The sequence below is a fragment of the Vicia villosa genome, linkage group LG5 (genome assembly GCF_029867415.1).
Source record: "Vicia villosa cultivar HV-30 ecotype Madison, WI linkage group LG5, Vvil1.0, whole genome shotgun sequence".
Classification (NCBI taxonomy): Eukaryota; Viridiplantae; Streptophyta; class Magnoliopsida; order Fabales; family Fabaceae; genus Vicia; species Vicia villosa.
In genome coordinates, this window is record NC_081184.1 from 151,055,595 (window position 1) to 151,074,033 (window position 18,439).

The window sequence follows — 18,439 nt, forward strand, 5'->3', positions numbered from 1 at the left end:
CTCTCGTGTTTAATGAGTAGTCATTAGTCAATCAAACAACGTGCCTATATTCTTTTGCCATAAGCTCGAAAAACTCTAATAGTTAATCAAATTATGCATAAGGTTGTAACTTTAAGAACACACACTCATTGAAATCTTTAAGGTTGTAACTTCATTTATGTAATGTGAGATATTTTTGGACAACGAGTTAATAACTTGAAGTCAAGTATTTGCTATTATTTTTCTTTTTCATATGACAAATAATTACTTAATGTGCACGAACTCAAGAGTATTTGGGAAGAGTGTTTTAAAAACCGGACTAAAAGTCGAACCGGTAAGACTTCCGGTTTAAGGTTCTTTTGGTTTAATCGGTTAAATTTACGGTCGAACCATTATTAAATAAATTAACAATATAAAGTTAAATTTTATGGACAAGTCACATAATCTTATGTTCAAAAATTAATAAAATAAATATTTTAAAAATTTATTACAAACTTAATATTATGAGATCAATGATAGACATAATTACACAATATAATGGTACACTTAAAAAACAAAACTATAACATATATTGTTATAACTTAGAAATTTGTGTTACTCTTTTGTGTTAAAAAAGATTGTCCTTTTTGTTAAGGAAAAATGTTCTAAATATTGGTGCTAACATATTAATTATTTTCATTTATAAAAAATACTATTTAGTTATACACAATAGTATTTTTATAAAAAATACTAAAATTGATCAATGACAAGTATTTCTTTGAACCAGACAGTTTTATCAAACCGGCTCCGATTCTTTGGTTCAAACGATATTGAACAGTTTAATTCGATTTTAACTTACCTGCAATTTTATAAAATTGACCGGACCAGAGTCACTTTCGGTTCCTGTTCAACCAGACAGTTCAATTCAGTTTTTAAAACATTACTTGGTAATAATTTTTAAATTTTTTTATTTTTAAAATAGAGCTATTTTCAACTTTGTTTTTGGCATAATCATCTCGCCTTCTATGCCTTTCTAGTACTCCACTCTAAAACAACAACTCCAAATTTATTATTGAGAAATATACATGTCACCTTCCATTTTACATTAATCCTAAAATGCTCCTGACATTATTTACTCTTTTTTTTTTTACTTTTTCTGAAAAAAAAATTACTGTGGCAAAAATCATCAAAAAGCAAATTTCCGGTACCTCTTTTTGGCTGATACCAGAAATTCTTTGTTTTTTACAAAATTTCGGTATCCATTTATCAGAAAATTTAAAATTTCCGGTGCGATTCACAAAACATTACGCCGTCCTGAAAAATTCACGAATTTCCGTAGAAAACCAATACCAGATATTTGGAATTTTCGGTGTGTATCGAAAATTTCTTTAGAACCTGAAATTTTCGATATGGCAGATGGAGTTTTATATCTTTGCGGTCCTGAATCGGCAGCTTCAGCTTCTTCTACGAATTCATGTACTGACCTTACGCAGTACTTCATCACATATATGATATATTTACTCGACTTCATACACAATTTTTTTTTTATAAATTGATGAAGTTATCTAATTATATGTTTTTGTGATTGTCAGATTTTTGAATCACGAGATAAGATTTTAGAATGAGCACAGCCAATTGAAAAAACTCATGGTATTGCTGTTGTTACAATCCGACCTGATTATGCTAATGGACTGCGAGGGAGGAAGGATAAATTGATTATGGGTTGTGACAGAGGAGGAAATTACAAAAAGAAAAATGTGGGATCTGATGGCAATTATACTATGAAGGTTAGATGCCCATTTAGGTTGAGATCTGTTCTGAGTGGTATTGGTTGGAAGGTGATGGTTACATGTGGAATGCACAATCATAGACTAGATAAGGGTTTGGTAGGTCATGAGGCCGTCTAAAAGATGATGAAAGAAAGTTTGTGAATGACATGACGAAGTACAATATGGCACCAACGTACATTGTGTCTGCTTTGAAAGACAAAGACCCAGAAAATATCACGAGTATTACCCATATATAAGGAACATACAGACTGGGCAAGAGAGGTGCAATGACAGAAATGCAAATGTTATTGAGCCTTATTCACCAAGAGAAATACATGTGTTGTTCTAGAAATAAGGAGAATTCAGATATTGTGGCTGATATCTTCTAGATACACCCTGACTCTGTCAAGTTGTTGAATATGTTTCCTCTGGTGTTGATTTTATATTGCACGTACAAAACAAATAGGTAAGAATTTTAATTTTAATTTCTCCCATCTTAAAAACATATTGAGTAAGCTGGTTGCTGAATGCGTTTTTTAATCGTGTAGGTACCGGCTACCACTGCTTGAGATTGTTGGTGTTAAATCAACAAAATTGACGTTTTCAGTTGCTTTTGCATATTTGGAACATGAAAGGGAGGAGAGCTTCACATGGGCATTACAGAAGCTTAAAGAGTTGTTATATCATGAGAAATTGCTACCGAATGTCATGGTGATGGACCGGGAACTTACATTAATGAATGCTATTGATTATGTGTATCCAAATGCATCTCATTTGTTGTGTACGTTTCATATTTTAAAAAATGTTAGCATGAAATGTAAAGAGTATGTGAAATCAGAAAGACAAGAACATGTCATGGATCAATGGAACAACATGATGTATTCAAATACAGAAGACGAATTTGATGTACATCTGAACCACTTCGAGAGTGTATGTGGTGATATTCCATCATTTTTCAAGTATGTGAAAGAAACATGGTTAACACCATATAAAGAAAGATTTGTTGCTGCATGGACTAACAGAGTCACTCATTTAGGGAACACAACAACAAACATATACATTCTTCTAAAAGGAAATATATTTATGTTAATTTGTGAGTTGTTTATTTAATGTGTTCATGATTTCTAGGGTGGAGTTTGCACATTGGAGACTGAATAACATGTTAACTACAGGTCATGGTGATTTATGTGCAAGCTAGGATGCTGTGAACACAATGTTGAAGTTGAAGCTAGGTTCCATAAGAGTGTCGTTTCAAAAAAGTATCGTCAACATTGAGCATCGGTATAACACCCCACTCTATTCTAAATTGCACAATTTTGTTTGAAGACAGTGTATACAACTCATTGGAAAAGAACTAGAAAAAGTCAAATTTGTTGGTGCAAGCAAGGAGAGGTGTGGTTGTTACATTAGAACACCACATGGGTTATCGTTTGCGTGTCAGCTCGCCGGTTACCAGATTCTAGGCATACCTATACCTTTGGAAACTATTCATGTGTTTTGGACGAAATTGCAAATTTCAAAACATGATGTGAGTCCTGACGAGAGCAAGTGGGATTTAGATGAGGAGTGCAAAGAGTTGAAGAGACAATTCAGTACTCTGGATATTGTGGGTCAAAGGGCGTTGAATAAAAAAGTTCGTGATCTAGCCTATCCATCCACAACTTTAATGTGTCCAGTGAAATACAAGCCAAAGAGAGGAGTTAAGAAGAGTAGAAAAGGTGAGGAAAGTGATGTACATCGTGATCCAAGTCAGTGGGAATATGCTGATGCTTCGCAGGAGATTCAGACTACAAAGAGATCATGCACACAACCAAGTGGGAGTCAATCGTCAACCATGCCGATTGTTAAGCAACCTTCTATCAATTCTGCAAAAGGAGAGTACTTGTCACAGTTTCCTGCTTTCTTTTATCCATACATCAATGACATTATTGATGTTGAACCAGATGGAAACTGTGGTTTCTTTTGTATTTCATCTGCACTAGGATGGGAATCTTATGATGTTTGGATGCATTTGGATACTCAAATCCATCAATATGAAGAATTGTTTTCCAAGTTGTTCTATGATACTGTCTCTTATGTTAGGAATTCATTACTCGTAAAACACTTGGGTGTTCAGAGTAAGGATAAATGGATGTCGATTTCAGACATGAGTTATCCTATTGCTTCTAGATATAATGTTGTATATGTTTCTCTTTCCATGAGAATCAACATAACATTTTTCCCGCTTCTCATAGCTCCACCCCCATACACGAGTCGACATACAATAATTGCTGTTGGTTTTGTCAACAATAATCATTGGGATCAGGTAAAGTTGAGACTCGATTGTCCACCTGCCTCTTTTTACTGATCGTTGGAGGAAGAATTGTTCTAATGATGCAAAAGCATGAGAATCGGCATATATGCGGGTCGGTTCAGACATTGAGAACAATTGTCTAGGAAGTGATTATAGTTTTTTTTATAATGCATCTATGTATTACATTTATTCTATTTATATATTAATACGGTTCGTTATTTCACCATGAAAAAGAAAGAAAAAAGAGAAAAGTTTAAAAAAAAGAAAAAAAGAATCAAATAATTAAATTAATAAGTATTATGTTTGATGTGATAATGTGGGAAAGTAGAAACAGTTTGATTGGGATTTTGTTATTTGAAAATTTATGGGTTGATCACTCTCTTAGGTTTAGGCAAGTTTTTATTTCTATTAGCTTTAAAGCCCTTGTGATTCTTGCCTTTGTATTTTTAGTATGAGTTTTAGATGAATGCACAATTTAGTCTCTGTTTGCAATATTGTTGGATTAGTGTCAAAGTCCCTCACTTTGGTGTGTTTTTTCACCCCTCGGTGAATTTTTACTAGGCGTGATTCATGATTGAGCTTGTATTGTTTTAGAATGTTTGGTATGATTTTTGTACTTAGGATTTGTTTCGGTTACATGTTGTCGTTGTAGGATAATGGTAAGTTTTACTTTGTTTGTACATTTAATGTTGAACCATACGTTTGTTTTTAATTTTTGAAACTTGTTGATTCACGATTCTTTGGTTGATTACTTTTAATTATTTGAGTTGATTGATTTTTGTTTGAGGAAAAACAAGTTTAAGTTGGGGAGAGTTTGATAAGTGTCAAATTATAGTTATTTTTGTATATAGTTTTGAGGCACTTATCGACTCTTTTTCCTCAACTTGTGTGTGAATAAGTACATTTTTGTTATATTTGTACATAATACGTTTATTTGAGTTTTCAATTCATTTATGTACCGTTTGACCGTTTTTAATTTATTTTATAGGTATTGATGCATATTGGAGCCTCGAGCAATAAAGTGTCGAAGACAAGGTTTCAAGAATGCAGTTTTGGAGCAATAAAGAAGCAAAAATTCTGCAGAGCCCACTTAGCCCAAGTCCTAGCGTGCTACCAGTTTCAATTCCAATGGCAGAGCTGGATTTGTAAGCCCGCTTAGCGCACTAAGCCCGCTAAGCGCGGGTACCTTAACAAATCTAGATATTTTCCAGAGGGGGTCAATTTTTGAGTGGCAGCCTGCTAAGTGCGGTGAGCTCGCTTAGCGCGGCTGTGAAATTTTGTGTTTATATTTCCTTTTCCAGCATTAGTTTTAGGGTATGGTTTTAGGGGTTTTTGTGTCCCAACTCCATTAATTTCTTTCTTAGGTAGATTAGGCTTAGGAAATCAACATTGAATGATTCATCTTGATAATTTGGAGTGGGATGTGCATTTTTGTTAGAGAAATCGACATTTGTGTTTGTTTCTCTTCTCTCTCATCTTTGTATTTTTCATTTGTCGAGGATTGTATGTAGTTTATTTGTCTTATATGTATATGTACTGATCATGACATTGTATAAAATCTCTTTAATAAATCTTTATCAATGTTTATCCTTGTTTTTGCTTTATTGCTGGGATTTGAGTTGTTATAGACATATACTTCTCTGATCTTATTCTTCGATGAATATATGTTAAGTTCTAAACTCTAGACATAAATTTAGGCTTAATATTCACCGTGAGTGTCGACTCTTAATTCTATGTGTTATTTAGTTGTGTGAGACATCCATAAGGAAACAATAAGGATGATATCTCAACTCTCTGTTAAACATAACCTCTGTTGTGAGCGATACGTGATGATGTTGATGAGTAATTTAGGTTGAGTATAATTGATCAGTAGGTTTAAGTATTTGATAGGTAGATGAATTTCAATCCCAAGAGTTCCATTCTCTCCGAAGAATGTATTTATTTTCCTGTTTATAATTTTTACTTTTAGTTCATTTAAACCCGAGCTAAAAAATGAGGAAACCAATGAATGGCATTCTTTTCCTTCACCGCTTGGAAACCGTTAAACCCGGAGTAATACTTCCAAGCGTTTGAAGTTGATTCCTGAAAGGAGTTTGATTGAATAACTTGACATTGGATCAAGCACTTGCGTTGTGTTTGATTGAATTTATTTGAAAAAAAGTCGATTTGACATTGGATCAAGCGTTTTTTGTTCTTTTGAAAAGATTGATTTTAAGATGTCAAGTTGTTAATTAATTCGATTAGGAACTAACTAATTAAAGGAAAAAATAAAAAGCAAGTAAAATTATTACACTTCATGGTAATGGGGGTATATTTGTCCATGGGAATGGCGTTTTCTTGGTCTACTTGTATTCTAAATTATCCAAAAGCTGTATGTGAAAGAGGAAATAGGGGACAGGAAACATCAGTCTATTGACGGTAATATTTCTTGGTCTTTTAGTGTTTGTCTGTTATTTTCATTACACTATTGCAATGCTGTTACTAACTAATGATTCATGTGTTCCAACTTTTTTTAGGCTTGGATCCTTCAGCACTTCCCACACATCTCCGGTTGGTCATGTTTACTAACTTATATTGAGGATATGCCATGTTCTTCTGCATTCGACCCTATTCGAGGGAATCATTCGAGATAGTTGTTCAAAGTGTATCTTAGTTGCTTGAAAGCAGATGATATACACTTCCATTCTTACGTTGATCACCGTGAGACACGTCCCTTTGACGACATAGTCTTATACTCGGGATGGTTGACTTGCGGTTTACGTTCGACGTTTTCTCATTTGCCTGAGCACGTCATGCGTCAGTTCGGCTACATGCAATATATTCCCAAAGATGATTTTGTGTCTGTTCTTCCCACTATGACACAGAGATATGGATGTTATGTTTGATGATTATCTTAATCATCTAGTATCGGAGGAGGCACGAAGTACCATAGTTGAGAGCAATTGGAGCTACGTAGACGGTTACATCCGGTGGTTTGTAGGGTGTTACATCCTTATATGGTACATGATGCTCTAGGAGATCCACCAAGGCCAGTTTATCAGGAGATACTAGAGGAGGAGCATGCTAAGGCATATCTGGCTGTTGATGTGTTGCCTATATGTCCCAGTATCATGGGGATTGAGCATACATGTATTGATAAAAGACTCTTTTCGGATAGATCTGAGGTGAAGGACGTTGTAGATGACATGATGACTTAGACTCAGGAAGCAGTGCAGTACATGAGGCAACATAGGAACAAGGAGTCCCGGGGCCGAGTTCGAGTTTGTCGTACGCAGTAGTATATAGTATTTATGCTCTGAATTTATTTTCGATTGTATTTTATTTTGACTTATTCAACTTCGTCATGTACTCTTGATTTATTTTATATATGCCATTTTCCGCATATCAGTTGTATTATCTAATTCATCATAGTATACCTTTTGCCTAATTCATCTAAGCATCATTAAAACAAACTTAAAATTTACTGTTTGGTCTGGTTATGGAGATGCATCTCCAGATTCTGTCTGGTGTAAATACCGAGATGCATCTATGGATTAAATTTTGGAAAATATATTTGGTAGTATGCCTCAATTTTAACGTTTTAGTTAAAGATAAATATGCGTTCGAAGATGCATTTATAAAATCTAAAAAAACAATTTTAAATTTTTGTGAGGTATTTTTCAAATACATAGGATGTATTAAACAATTCTCCTATTCCGATCTGTGTTTTTATTCTCACAAGAGTGAAGATTGCATAAAAGTTGGCCCACCATATGTACATATGTACAAGAGGTCATTCTTAGAGCATCTCCAATGATGCAACTTACATTTGAGTTCTTTATGAGACCCACTAAGCCATATCATATTAAAAGAATTTATTTAATTTTAACTTTAATAAAAATTTGATATGGGTCCCACAACTTTACCTCATAACTTGATTTGATTGGGTACTACAATCTTTTAGTTGTTGCATTGCAATGCAACTCTATTATGACATGACAAATTTTTTAAATATTTAATTATTAAATTAATGGTACAGGTGGAGAACTCAATAGAAGAAACTACCATTAGAGATGGTCTTACACTCATAATTTCTCCCCTCTCCACAGTATTGCATGAAAACCGGGCCATCATATTTACGAGCCGGGATAATAGCTATTTTGCCCCCTGCCATATGGGCGAGGTTTGAAAAATGCCCCTGTAAAAAAAAAGTTTGGATTCGCCCCCTAACATATGAAGATTCCCCTGTTTTGCCCCTTCAAGAAATTTAATCATCAAAATTAATGACGTGGCAACCATTTTTTTTATTTTTTAAAATTATTTTTAATGACGTGGCAGACTTAGTTGGAAATATAATTTTTAATGACGTGGCAGACTTAATTGAAATTTTTTATTTTTTAAAATTAATTTTAATGACGTGGCAGGCTTAGTTGGAGTTTTTATTATTTTTTACTTATTTTAATTCCATGTGGCATGTTTTTTTTTTACAAGATGTTTTATTATTATTTAATATTAAAATTAAAATTTTGTCTTCCATGGGTATTGAAGCCATAACCTAGTAATTGCAAGGGGGAAACACAAACCACTAGGCTAATTTACCTTTGTTGTTCTAATCTTGCATTAAAGTATATATATTATAATAATTTCTGAAAACATGTTTATTAGGTATTTATTTAGGTCCTTATGTTTTAATATTATTGTTAATCAATGGTAATGTTTTATTAATCAATATATTAACGTTAATATATTTATTTAGGTTATGAATTTTTAATATATGTTTTATTATTATTATTATTATTAACTAATAATGTTTTATTAACTAATATATTAACATTAATATATTACATGAATTGCATATTTACCGTTAATATTTAAAATATTGTACATAAATATTTAAAAAATATTAAATATCATTGATATTTAAAAACGTTAATATTTAAATAACTTTAAATATTTAAATTATTAATTAAAAATAACGTTAATAAATTAGTTTAAAAGCTACATTATTTTTTTAAAACATAGCCTATAAAATATGACTAACAGTATATTTTAAAACATAGCTTATAAAATATAACTAAATTAATTTGGTTCAGTATTTTTTAAATTAGTTTATAAAACATGACTAAATTAAATTTGTTTATGTAATTAAAAATAAACCTAATTAAAACCAAATTAAAATAATTTAAATTAAAACTAAATTAATTTATATTTTATAATTTAATTAATTTTAACAATAAAATAAATATTAATTATAACAGTATTAATTAATAATAATGTTAACTAATATTAACTAATAACTATAATATAATTATTATATTTTAATTGATATATTTTATAATTTAATTAACTGATATATTAACTAATTTATTAAAAAATATTTTAGTAGATAAATATAGTTAACGTTAATATTTTACAAAAGTAAAATAGAACAACAAAAGTAACTAATATTTGACAAAAGTAAAGTAGATAAATACAACTTAATGTAAGAATATGACTAGAAAAGTAAATGGCCTAGTGGTTGATGGTGCCCCCTTGCCATTACTAAGACATGGGTTCAATACCCATGGGAGGCCAAATTTTTGCTTTAATATTTGACATTTTAACAACTAAACAATAAAATAATAATAAAACAATACCCATGGGAGACAAAATTTTTGCTTTAATATTTGACATTTTAACAACTAAACAATAAAATAATAATAAAACATGCCACATGGAATTAAAATAAATAAAAAATAAATAAAAGTTCACACTAAGCTGCCACGTCATTAAAAATAATTTAAAAAATAAAAAATTCCAAGTAAGTCTGCCACGTCATTAAAAGTTATAAAAAATAATAAAAAAATTCTAACTAAGCCTGACACGTCATTAAAAATAATTTTAAAAAATAAAAAAATAATAAATATAGTTGTCACGTCATTAATTTTGATGATTAAATTTCTTGAAGGGGCAAAACAGGGGAATCTTCCTATGTTAGGGGGCGAATCCAAACTTTTTTTTTTACAGGGGCGTTTTTCAAACCTCGCCCATATGGGAGGGGACAAAATAGCTATTATCCCTTTACGAGCCGCATGACATCTTTGAACCAAACAAAAACCAATAATTTCTTCTCGCCCTCCACTAAAGAAAATTTACATGTGCCATTTTTTTTCCAATAATAAAACAATAAATTTTGTTCTCTTACCACATTTCTCCGATCCAAAAAATAGACTTGACTCTGAGCTTTGAAGATAAGATAAGATTTTAATAAATCTCTCTGACGATAAGATTCAAGTAATTACTAGGAGCCACATTGATACAATTGCCTTGTGACCATAAAAAAACAATTTCTAAACTAATCAAAATAAACAAACGAAATAATATGAAAAAGAACAAATCATTGATAGGATCAATAAAATGTAACGTATATTGTAAAAAGGAAATCTCTTTATTTATAGAAGCATAATTCCAAACTATGAAAAAGACAGTTCTTAAATATCTTTAGCAAATCATATTCCAACACAAATAAAAACTTCAACTACATTTTCCTTTTGGCCTAATCACCATCACTACAAAGACGATAAATAGGAATGGCCATCAAATGATTGGCTCTTGGCATTGTAAGTCCAAACTCTTCTGTCATGTCCAAATCACTTGGTAACATGTTATCGAGCAATTTCCAATCAAAGCAATGCACAAGTTGCGCCACCACCAATCGAATCACAGTTAAACCTAATTGCAATCCCGGACAACCTCTTCGACCGGAACCAAATGGTAAAAGCTGAAAATCATGCCCTCGAACATCTACATTGCTTCCTTCAAATCTCTCGGGATAAAAGTTATTCGGGTCGGGCCAAGCTTTCGGGTCTCGCATAATTGACCATGCATTTACAATGATTCTTGATTTTTTAGGTATGAAAAAATCTTCAACCGTGCAATCTTCTATAGATTGGTGTGGTATTAAAAGTGGTGCCACTGGATGAAGTCTAAGGCTTTCTTTTATAACCATATCTAAATACTCCAACTTATTTAAATCCGATTCATTCACTTTTCTCTTCAAACCTATAACAATTTCCAACTCTTTTTGCAATTTTTTCATCACATTTGGATTCTTTAGTAGTTCCGAAATCGCCCACTCAATCGCTGTAGCCGAAGTATCCATTGAACCCGCCAACATATCCTATGCAAATAAACATGTAATAATTTATCATTGTGACATCTAATTAAAAAAAACCAACTTCTACAAATGAAAAAAAATATTCGTAATATTACCAACATAATGGCTTTGATATTAGGTCGTTCAATACGATATTCTGATTCTTCGGTACCAACAAACTCCAACATGACATCTACAAAATCCTTGGTCTTATCATCTCTATTGCCAAATTGAATATGCTCATCAATAATTTTCTCAAAAAAATCATCAAAGATTTTTCCAATTGCCTTCATACGTTTAGACAATCCTTGTAAATCAAGTTGTCCAATGTAAGGAATATAATCACCAAGATTAGGAGTAGCTGCTAAATGCATTCCCTCTTGCATCACAGCCTTAAACCCTTTCTCATCCAAATCTTTATCCGCATACTTTTTCCCCAAAACCATTCTACAACTCATATCAGCCGCAAGTGAAGAAATCTTAGCACTTAAATCAACTTTTGTTCCATCATTAGATTTTTCTCTTAGAAACTTTATCAATAGGTCAAGCTCTTGCTCCCTCATGGGTCTAAAAGAGTTGGTTTTTGTATGGCTCAACAATTCTAACGTGCACATTTTTCTCATGTTGCGCCAATACGAACCATATTCGCCAAAACTCAAGTTCCTTTGTTCCCAAGAAATGTATTTCGAGGCCTCGGTTGGTGGTCTACTAGCGAAAACAAGATCATGAGTTTTGAGAAAAAGTTCAGCTGCTTGAGGTGAAGAAACAACTATGGTTGGTACTAAACCTAACCTTAAGTGCATGATAGGTCCATATTGTTGTGACAATTTGTGAAGATCGCGATGAGGGTTTGGTCCTAATTTGAGAAGGCTACCCAAAATTGGTAACCCTTTTGGACCTGGTGGAAGTTTATTTGTATTTTTCTTGGTTCTCCATAGCCATAGAAAAGCAAGAGAAAGTATAAAAGATGCTAAATAAATCAAAATCATGATAGCTATGTTGAAAATGCTTTTGCAAAAGGAGTTCTTGTATATCTAGTACTAAGTCCCATAAGTCCCAAAGATGGGTTTATATAATCAAAGTAATGAAAGCAACTTTTGTGTTTTGACAAAACACTTGCTTAGTATTCAAAGTATTTAGTTAGAATAATATTAACGGGACTTGTGGAAGTCGAAAAAATGATAATGATGAAATAGAAGAATTGGAGTGTTGTAGAGAATGATGTAGTCTCATTGGCATTTGATGTATGTAGTAAAGTTAAATGACTCGGCCTGCACACAACAAGATTTTTTTTTTTTTGATGAGAAGATATTATTTTGGACAAGTACTAATTATGCTAGACGGCAATTTATCGATTAGTCCACTAGATTACAAGATCTTTTGGATTTAATATGTACCTCTCAAAGTTAGATTTTTTTAGATTTAAATGTACCTCTCAAAGTTTTTGAGATTTTTTTTCATGTAACCCCACACTTAAACCCCAAATCTCATGTACCTTATGGAAGTTTGAGTTTTTATTGGATTTTTAAAAAACAAATATAAAATAGATACTTTTTACGGTTAATGAACTTTTTCGTCCCTTTAAATATTTCAAATTTCATTTTTAGTCCCTCCAAAATTTTCCTTCAAGAAATCGTCCCTTCAAAATTTTTCTTCTGAACTATTGGTCCCTAACGTCAAATTTCGCAGCTAATCGGTGGCTAAAGTCGTAGCTAATCTCTAGCAAATTTGACGTTAGGGACCAATAGTTTAGACGAAAAATTTTGAAGGGACGATTTCTTAAAGGAAAATTTTGGAGGGACTAAAAACAAAATCTGCAATATTTAGAGGGACCAAAAAGTTCATTAACCCTACTTTTTATTCTGTTTTTAAAAACAAGTGTGAAATTATAAATTGATAATTTTTTTATAGACCTCCCAACCTTCTAGCCCACCTCTGATGAAAAATCCAAACTATCCCTGACTTCGAAAATGCATTTCCGAAATGCAAGAAAAAGGTGTTTTCGGAGATGCATCTCCGAAAGCGCCTTTTTTTTTTCAAAATTTGTCTAATTTCGGAAGTTCATTTCCGAAAACAGCATTTCGGAAGTTCATTTCCGAAATACTGGACGTTTTGCAGATTAAGCAAAACAGCCCCCTCCCCCATTCATTTAACCCTAATCCTATTCTAATAAACTCAACCTCTCTTCAAAATTTCTGCAAAAAGCAAGTGTGAAGTATCAGAGATTGCCAACATCTTCTTCCAATCTCAATCTAAATCATCCCAAACTCTATTAGTGGTAAGTTTAGTGCATTTTTTTCAATTTTTAGATCCATTATTATATCTCTATTAGGGTTGTTTAGGTTGTTTAGATCGATTTGTCAAACTCTAAACTGCTATTTAGGTTGTTTAGAATGAATAAAATTAGTTATGTTTTAGGATTTTGGGGTCTGCCATTGGAGGTTGCAGAGAAGTTCTTCGCAGGGGTGTTTCGGAAGTTCATTTCCGAAAACACCTCCATTCCCAGTTTCGGAAATGAACTTCCAAATTGTATCAGAAGTGTAATTTTTTTTAGTTCTTTATGTTGTCTCGCATATTAATCGATTTCAATTGTTTTCAGGAACATGTCAGACAACCTAGCACGCATCAGACAGGGTAGAGAGACCCAGACTGCGTCGGCTATACGCGAGCGGGCGGCACAGCTGGTGTCGACATGGGGACGGGGGCAGGGCCGGGGACGACGTGTGCGAGTTCCCGTGGAGATGGACGAGGGTACCTCTACATCTGGATCGAGGAGTCGTCTGGCTCGGGTATCTTCTTCCCGCCAGCAAGAGGAGGAGGAGGAGGAGGTACCGGAGGTGGCAGTATCATACCACGAGGCGGAGGATGTACCGGATGTTGACCCTCCACTCGGGGAGGAGGATAAGCAGGAGGAGGGCTTCCCGGGAGGGCCCAGTGACACTTCAGTGCTAATATCCTACCGCGATCACGTCGCTCGGCGGATCTGGGAGGGAGAGGTATTTTTTATAATTTGCCCGACTACATTATTTAACCGTTTATAATTTAGACGTTTATTCAATATTTTATTAACCGTCTATTTAACATACTTTTTTATTTGTTTTTTTGTAACAGGAGAGAGAGCCGTTGAAAATGGTGAACCATGCCCGAAATATTTTCAGTCTGTTTAAATCGACTGCCAAGTGGTTTAACGACGCTGTGAGAGCTTCAGGGCTCAGTGGGCTCTGCATGACGGGGTACACCACCATCAGCCACGGCATGCAGGGGGCTTTTGTGGAGCGGTGGCACAAGGAGACGTCTTCTTTCCACTTGCCGGTTGGGGAGATGACGATCACCTTGCATGATGTGCAGTGTCTTCTCCACCTGCCGATCAGGGGGCCACTGTTGACCCACTCCCAGATCCAGAGGGTCGAAGCCACTGAGTGGATGGCGCTCTATTTGGGTATGGAGCCCGAAGTTGCTGACTTTGAGTGCGCCACAACATCTGGGCCTCATATCCGGTTCACCACACTGAGCCGCTACTTCGAGCACCACCTGGTGGCGGCGGCCGAGGCTGAGGATGCGGGTGACGAGCTATTTACACATTATCACCGTGGCTGCGCTCTCTGGTGCTGGTACATGCATGTGGTAGGCGTTGTGATCTTTGTGGACAAGAGTGCGAGGTACGTCGACGTGACCTACCTCCGCTACTTCATGGACTTGACCACCATTCACCAGTGGAAGTGGGGGGCAGCTACTCTGGCATACCTATACCAGAAGCTGAATGAGGCCTCCAACTGGAGGACGAGGCAGTTGACCGGATCCTGCACACTACTCACGGTACGTTTCATTTTAAATGTTCCATATTTATTTATGTTTCGTATTTGTGTTTCGTATTTACTTATGTTTCGTATTTATTTATGTTTCAGTGCTGGATCATCTCCTACTTCTCCCGCATCCACGGCTTCCATATCGATCCTGCGTACGTTGACGCCATGCCCAGGGCCGCCAGATACGTTCTCCAGAGGGGGAACAATGCGGTGGGACCATATCGTGGGTACTTGGACCGCACGATGCACGATGACGTCACCTGGAGGCCGTTCAGCGACTACACTCAGATTGTCCCCTTTGACGACATATCTCTATATTCTGACTGGTTGGCATGCGGGACTACCATCATGGTCCGGTATCTCCCTGAGCGGTGCATGCGGCAGTTCGGATTTGTGCAGATGATACCCAGGTCACCCTTTGAGGCTGCTCCCGACACAATGACCAGAGTGCAGCTCACTGCTATGTTTGAGGATTGGGAGCATCATGTGGTACTGGAGGAGTATCTTCGCATTCGGGTCACCCAGGACTGACACAGGCGCTCCTAGGCCAACACACGAGGAGATCTTGGAGAATCAGCAGGCCGAGGATGACCACGTCATTGATCTCCTGCCGATCTGCCAGCGGATAGAGATGCTTGGGCGGGACGCGTTGGATCGATGTGTCGTTCATCAGGGCGGTCCAGAGGCAGTCGCCGTGATGGAGATGATCGTCACTGATGCGGGCCGTGCGGCGGCATACAGGCGGCAGAGGAGGGCCCAGGGTGAGAGGGTTAGGCATACCCAGTAGTGGTCGGGTTTATTTTTTTTGTTTTCGGATTGTATCTTTCGTACACTATTATTATTTGGATTTGGATCGGATCAGTTTGTATATATCACTATTCTTATCATATTAGTATATTAGTCTTTTCTGTTTATATATCGCTTATTTTATTTGCCGTCTTTCTTTAATTAAAAATACGAGGCTGTTTCCAAAATCATAAAAAAAAAACACAGTTTCTGCATAATTCGGAAGTTCATTTTCGAAACCCCCCAAAATCTGAAAAAAGGTGTTTTCGGAAGTTCATCTTCGAAAACACCCCCCATTTGGTGTTTTTGGAGATGAACTTCCGAAGTCTGAGAAAATTTTTAAAAAAAAATACTTCGGAAGTTCATTTCCGAAGCAGGGGTAAACTGCGGTTTTCGCAGGGGGTGACCCCATAGGGAGGTGGGTAAAGAAAAAACCTTATAAATTTTTGTTTTACATATCTATGATTTTGTACTGGATATTTGTAAAAAAGGGTATAAAATCATACTTTTTATACTAGATTTTTTTAAAAGAATCTTATATAAAATCATATTTTTAGAAAAAAAAATTAATTTTTTACTGATTTTTTCATATATGTCGGAAAACTATAAAATATGTTGATTTGTTTCGAAAAATTCAATAATACTGACATTTTTTTTGCCTATCAAATATGAACATCTGGATTTTTTAAATCTCCAATTCTCCAAAGAAATACAAAACATGTGAAATTTCTTACAAAATCCGGTAGTGTTAAATTTGTGTTTTCATAGGTTTACTCAGATATGAACTATTGAATTTTTAAAAAATCATTAAAAATATATCAATTTTTAAAAAAATTTAGTAAAAACTCATGATGATTTTTTAAAAAGGTAAAAATGCAAAATTTTATTTCATAAACTATCGGATTTTTTAAATGTACTCGGATTTTTTTAATTTTACTAATATAAGAATGCATTTTTTTTATCAAATCTTATTTTGAAATGGAGTAAATAATGAAAAGGTCATATTTTGATACCATACGAATTATTAGGAATACTAAGTATGAAAGGGCTGCAACTTTGCAAGTAAAAATCTCTAAGTTTTTAAATGTGCGATTTTAATCCTCCTAAATTTTTATTCTAAAATATTTGACTCAAATTTATGAAAGGTGGGATTTTAATCCTCCAAGATATTTTCTTTTTAAATATTCACTCCAATTTTATCAAATGGGAGATTTTAGTCTCCAATTAAATTTTGATTAAATTTTAACCTAATACATTACATGACATTATATACATAACTTAAAAACGCACATTTACTCTGAGGTTTAAAATTGATTTTTTCTTTACCCACCTCCCTATGGGGGTCACCCCAGCGAAAATCCCATTTTACCCCTGCTTCAGAAATGCATTTCCGAAATTTCTTTTTTCTAAATTTTTTCAGACTTCGGAAGTGCATTTCCGAAAAAATCCCAAAAATTGGAATTTTGATTAATTCGGAGATGCATCTCCGAAAAAACAAAAAAAATCTAAAAATTCCAAAAATTAATTTTAGGATATGAATTAATTTATATATTATAAATTTGATATAATTTATGAGTAATAAATAATAATTATATATTTTGATATAATTTATTAGTTATGAATAATAATTATTATATATTTCTATTCTGATTCATATTTTAAAATTTAAAATAATTTTAATTAAAAAAATTAAAATAATTTCACTTACAAAATGAGTTATAATTTTTTATTTATATATTTATATATTTATAATAATCATTATGTATTTACAAAAAAAATTAAAAAAATGAGTGTTTTAATTTATATATTTATATAATAATTATAATAATTATTATATGTTTATAAAAAATTATTATATATTTATATAATAATTATTATATATTAATTATAAATATATTTATATATTTATATAATAATTATAAAAATTAAAAAAATAAGTGTTTTAATTTATAATAATTATTATATATTTATATATTTATATAATAATTATTATATATTTATATATTATATATTTATATATTTCACTTACAAAATTAATAATTATTATTATATATTTATATATTTCTATTCTGATTCATAATTAAAAATGAGATAATTTTTTATTTAGTTTAAAAATATTAAAAAAAGATTTTGTCTTAATTTTATTTAATGAATAAATTTTATATTTAATTCTATATAATTCAAAATTTATTTATGGAATTAAAATGTTTTTGATTTATAAAAGTTAGTAAAATAATTTTTAACTTTCAAATAGTTTAGGATGTTTTGATTCACTTTGATTTTATTGATTCACCTTCATTTTATTGATTCAGCTTGATTTTATACCTATTAATTGTATTGATTCACCTTGATTTTAATTTTTTTAATAATTATTAATTAGTTCGGAAGTGTATATCCGAAACATTCCAAGACCAATTTGGTCTTGGAATATTTGGGAAGTTCATTTCCGAATTCCTCCAAGGGGGTGCGTTCGGAGATGAACTTCCGAAAACACCACATTTTCTGAAAAGTAACTTTATTTCGGAGATGTATCTCCGAAATCAATATTTTATATTAAAAAAAACACGTTTTCGGAGATACATTTCCGAAAACACATTTTTTAACAAAAAAAAAAGTACCTTTTCGGAAATGAACTTCCGAAACAAGGGGTAGTGTGGTAAATTCACCAGGGGTGGACAAGAAGGTTAGGAGGTGGGTGAAGAAATTTTCTTAA

General features: G+C 33.2%; 2 protein-coding genes across 2 annotated transcripts; one reads left to right on the forward strand and one right to left on the reverse strand.

Annotated features, from left to right (window-relative positions):
• The first annotated feature begins 1,367 nt into the window (after positions 1-1,367).
• Positions 1,368-7,217, forward strand: LOC131605735 (uncharacterized). The gene is made up of 5 exons (XM_058878058.1): positions 1,368-1,450; positions 2,276-2,686; positions 3,054-4,032; positions 4,673-4,679; positions 7,036-7,217. The coding sequence occupies exons 1-5, from the start codon at positions 1,368-1,370 to the stop codon at positions 7,215-7,217; spliced, it is 1,662 nt and encodes a 553-aa protein (XP_058734041.1).
• A 3,190-nt stretch (positions 7,218-10,407) lies between these two features.
• Positions 10,408-12,268, reverse strand: LOC131607789 (cytochrome P450 71AU50-like). Its single transcript, XM_058879750.1, has 2 exons — positions 11,251-12,268; positions 10,408-11,158 (listed from the first exon to the last, which is right to left on the reverse strand). Exons 1-2 carry the CDS (start codon positions 12,121-12,123, stop codon positions 10,535-10,537), a joined length of 1,497 nt encoding a protein of 498 aa, XP_058735733.1. The 5' UTR covers positions 12,124-12,268; the 3' UTR covers positions 10,408-10,534.
• Positions 12,269-18,439: the final 6,171 nt, after the last annotated feature.

Excerpts from the sequence above, each read along its gene's own strand:
- LOC131605735 (XM_058878058.1), top strand. The coding sequence starts at position 1,368 with ATGGCAGATGGAGTTTTATATCTTTGCGGTCCTGAATCGGCAGCTTCA. Across the intron at positions 1,451-2,275 it reads TCATGTACTGACCTTACGCA|GTACCGGCTACCACTGCTTG; the intron begins GTACTTCATCAC and ends TTAATCGTGTAG. Across the intron at positions 2,687-3,053 it reads GATATTCCATCATTTTTCAA|ACAGTGTATACAACTCATTG; the intron begins GTATGTGAAAGA and ends TTTTGTTTGAAG.
- LOC131607789 (XM_058879750.1), bottom strand. The coding sequence starts at position 12,123 with ATGATTTTGATTTATTTAGCATCTTTTATACTTTCTCTTGCTTTTCTA. Across the intron at positions 11,159-11,250 it reads ATATCAAAGCCATTATGTTG|GATATGTTGGCGGGTTCAAT; the intron begins GTAATATTACGA and ends TTATTTGCATAG.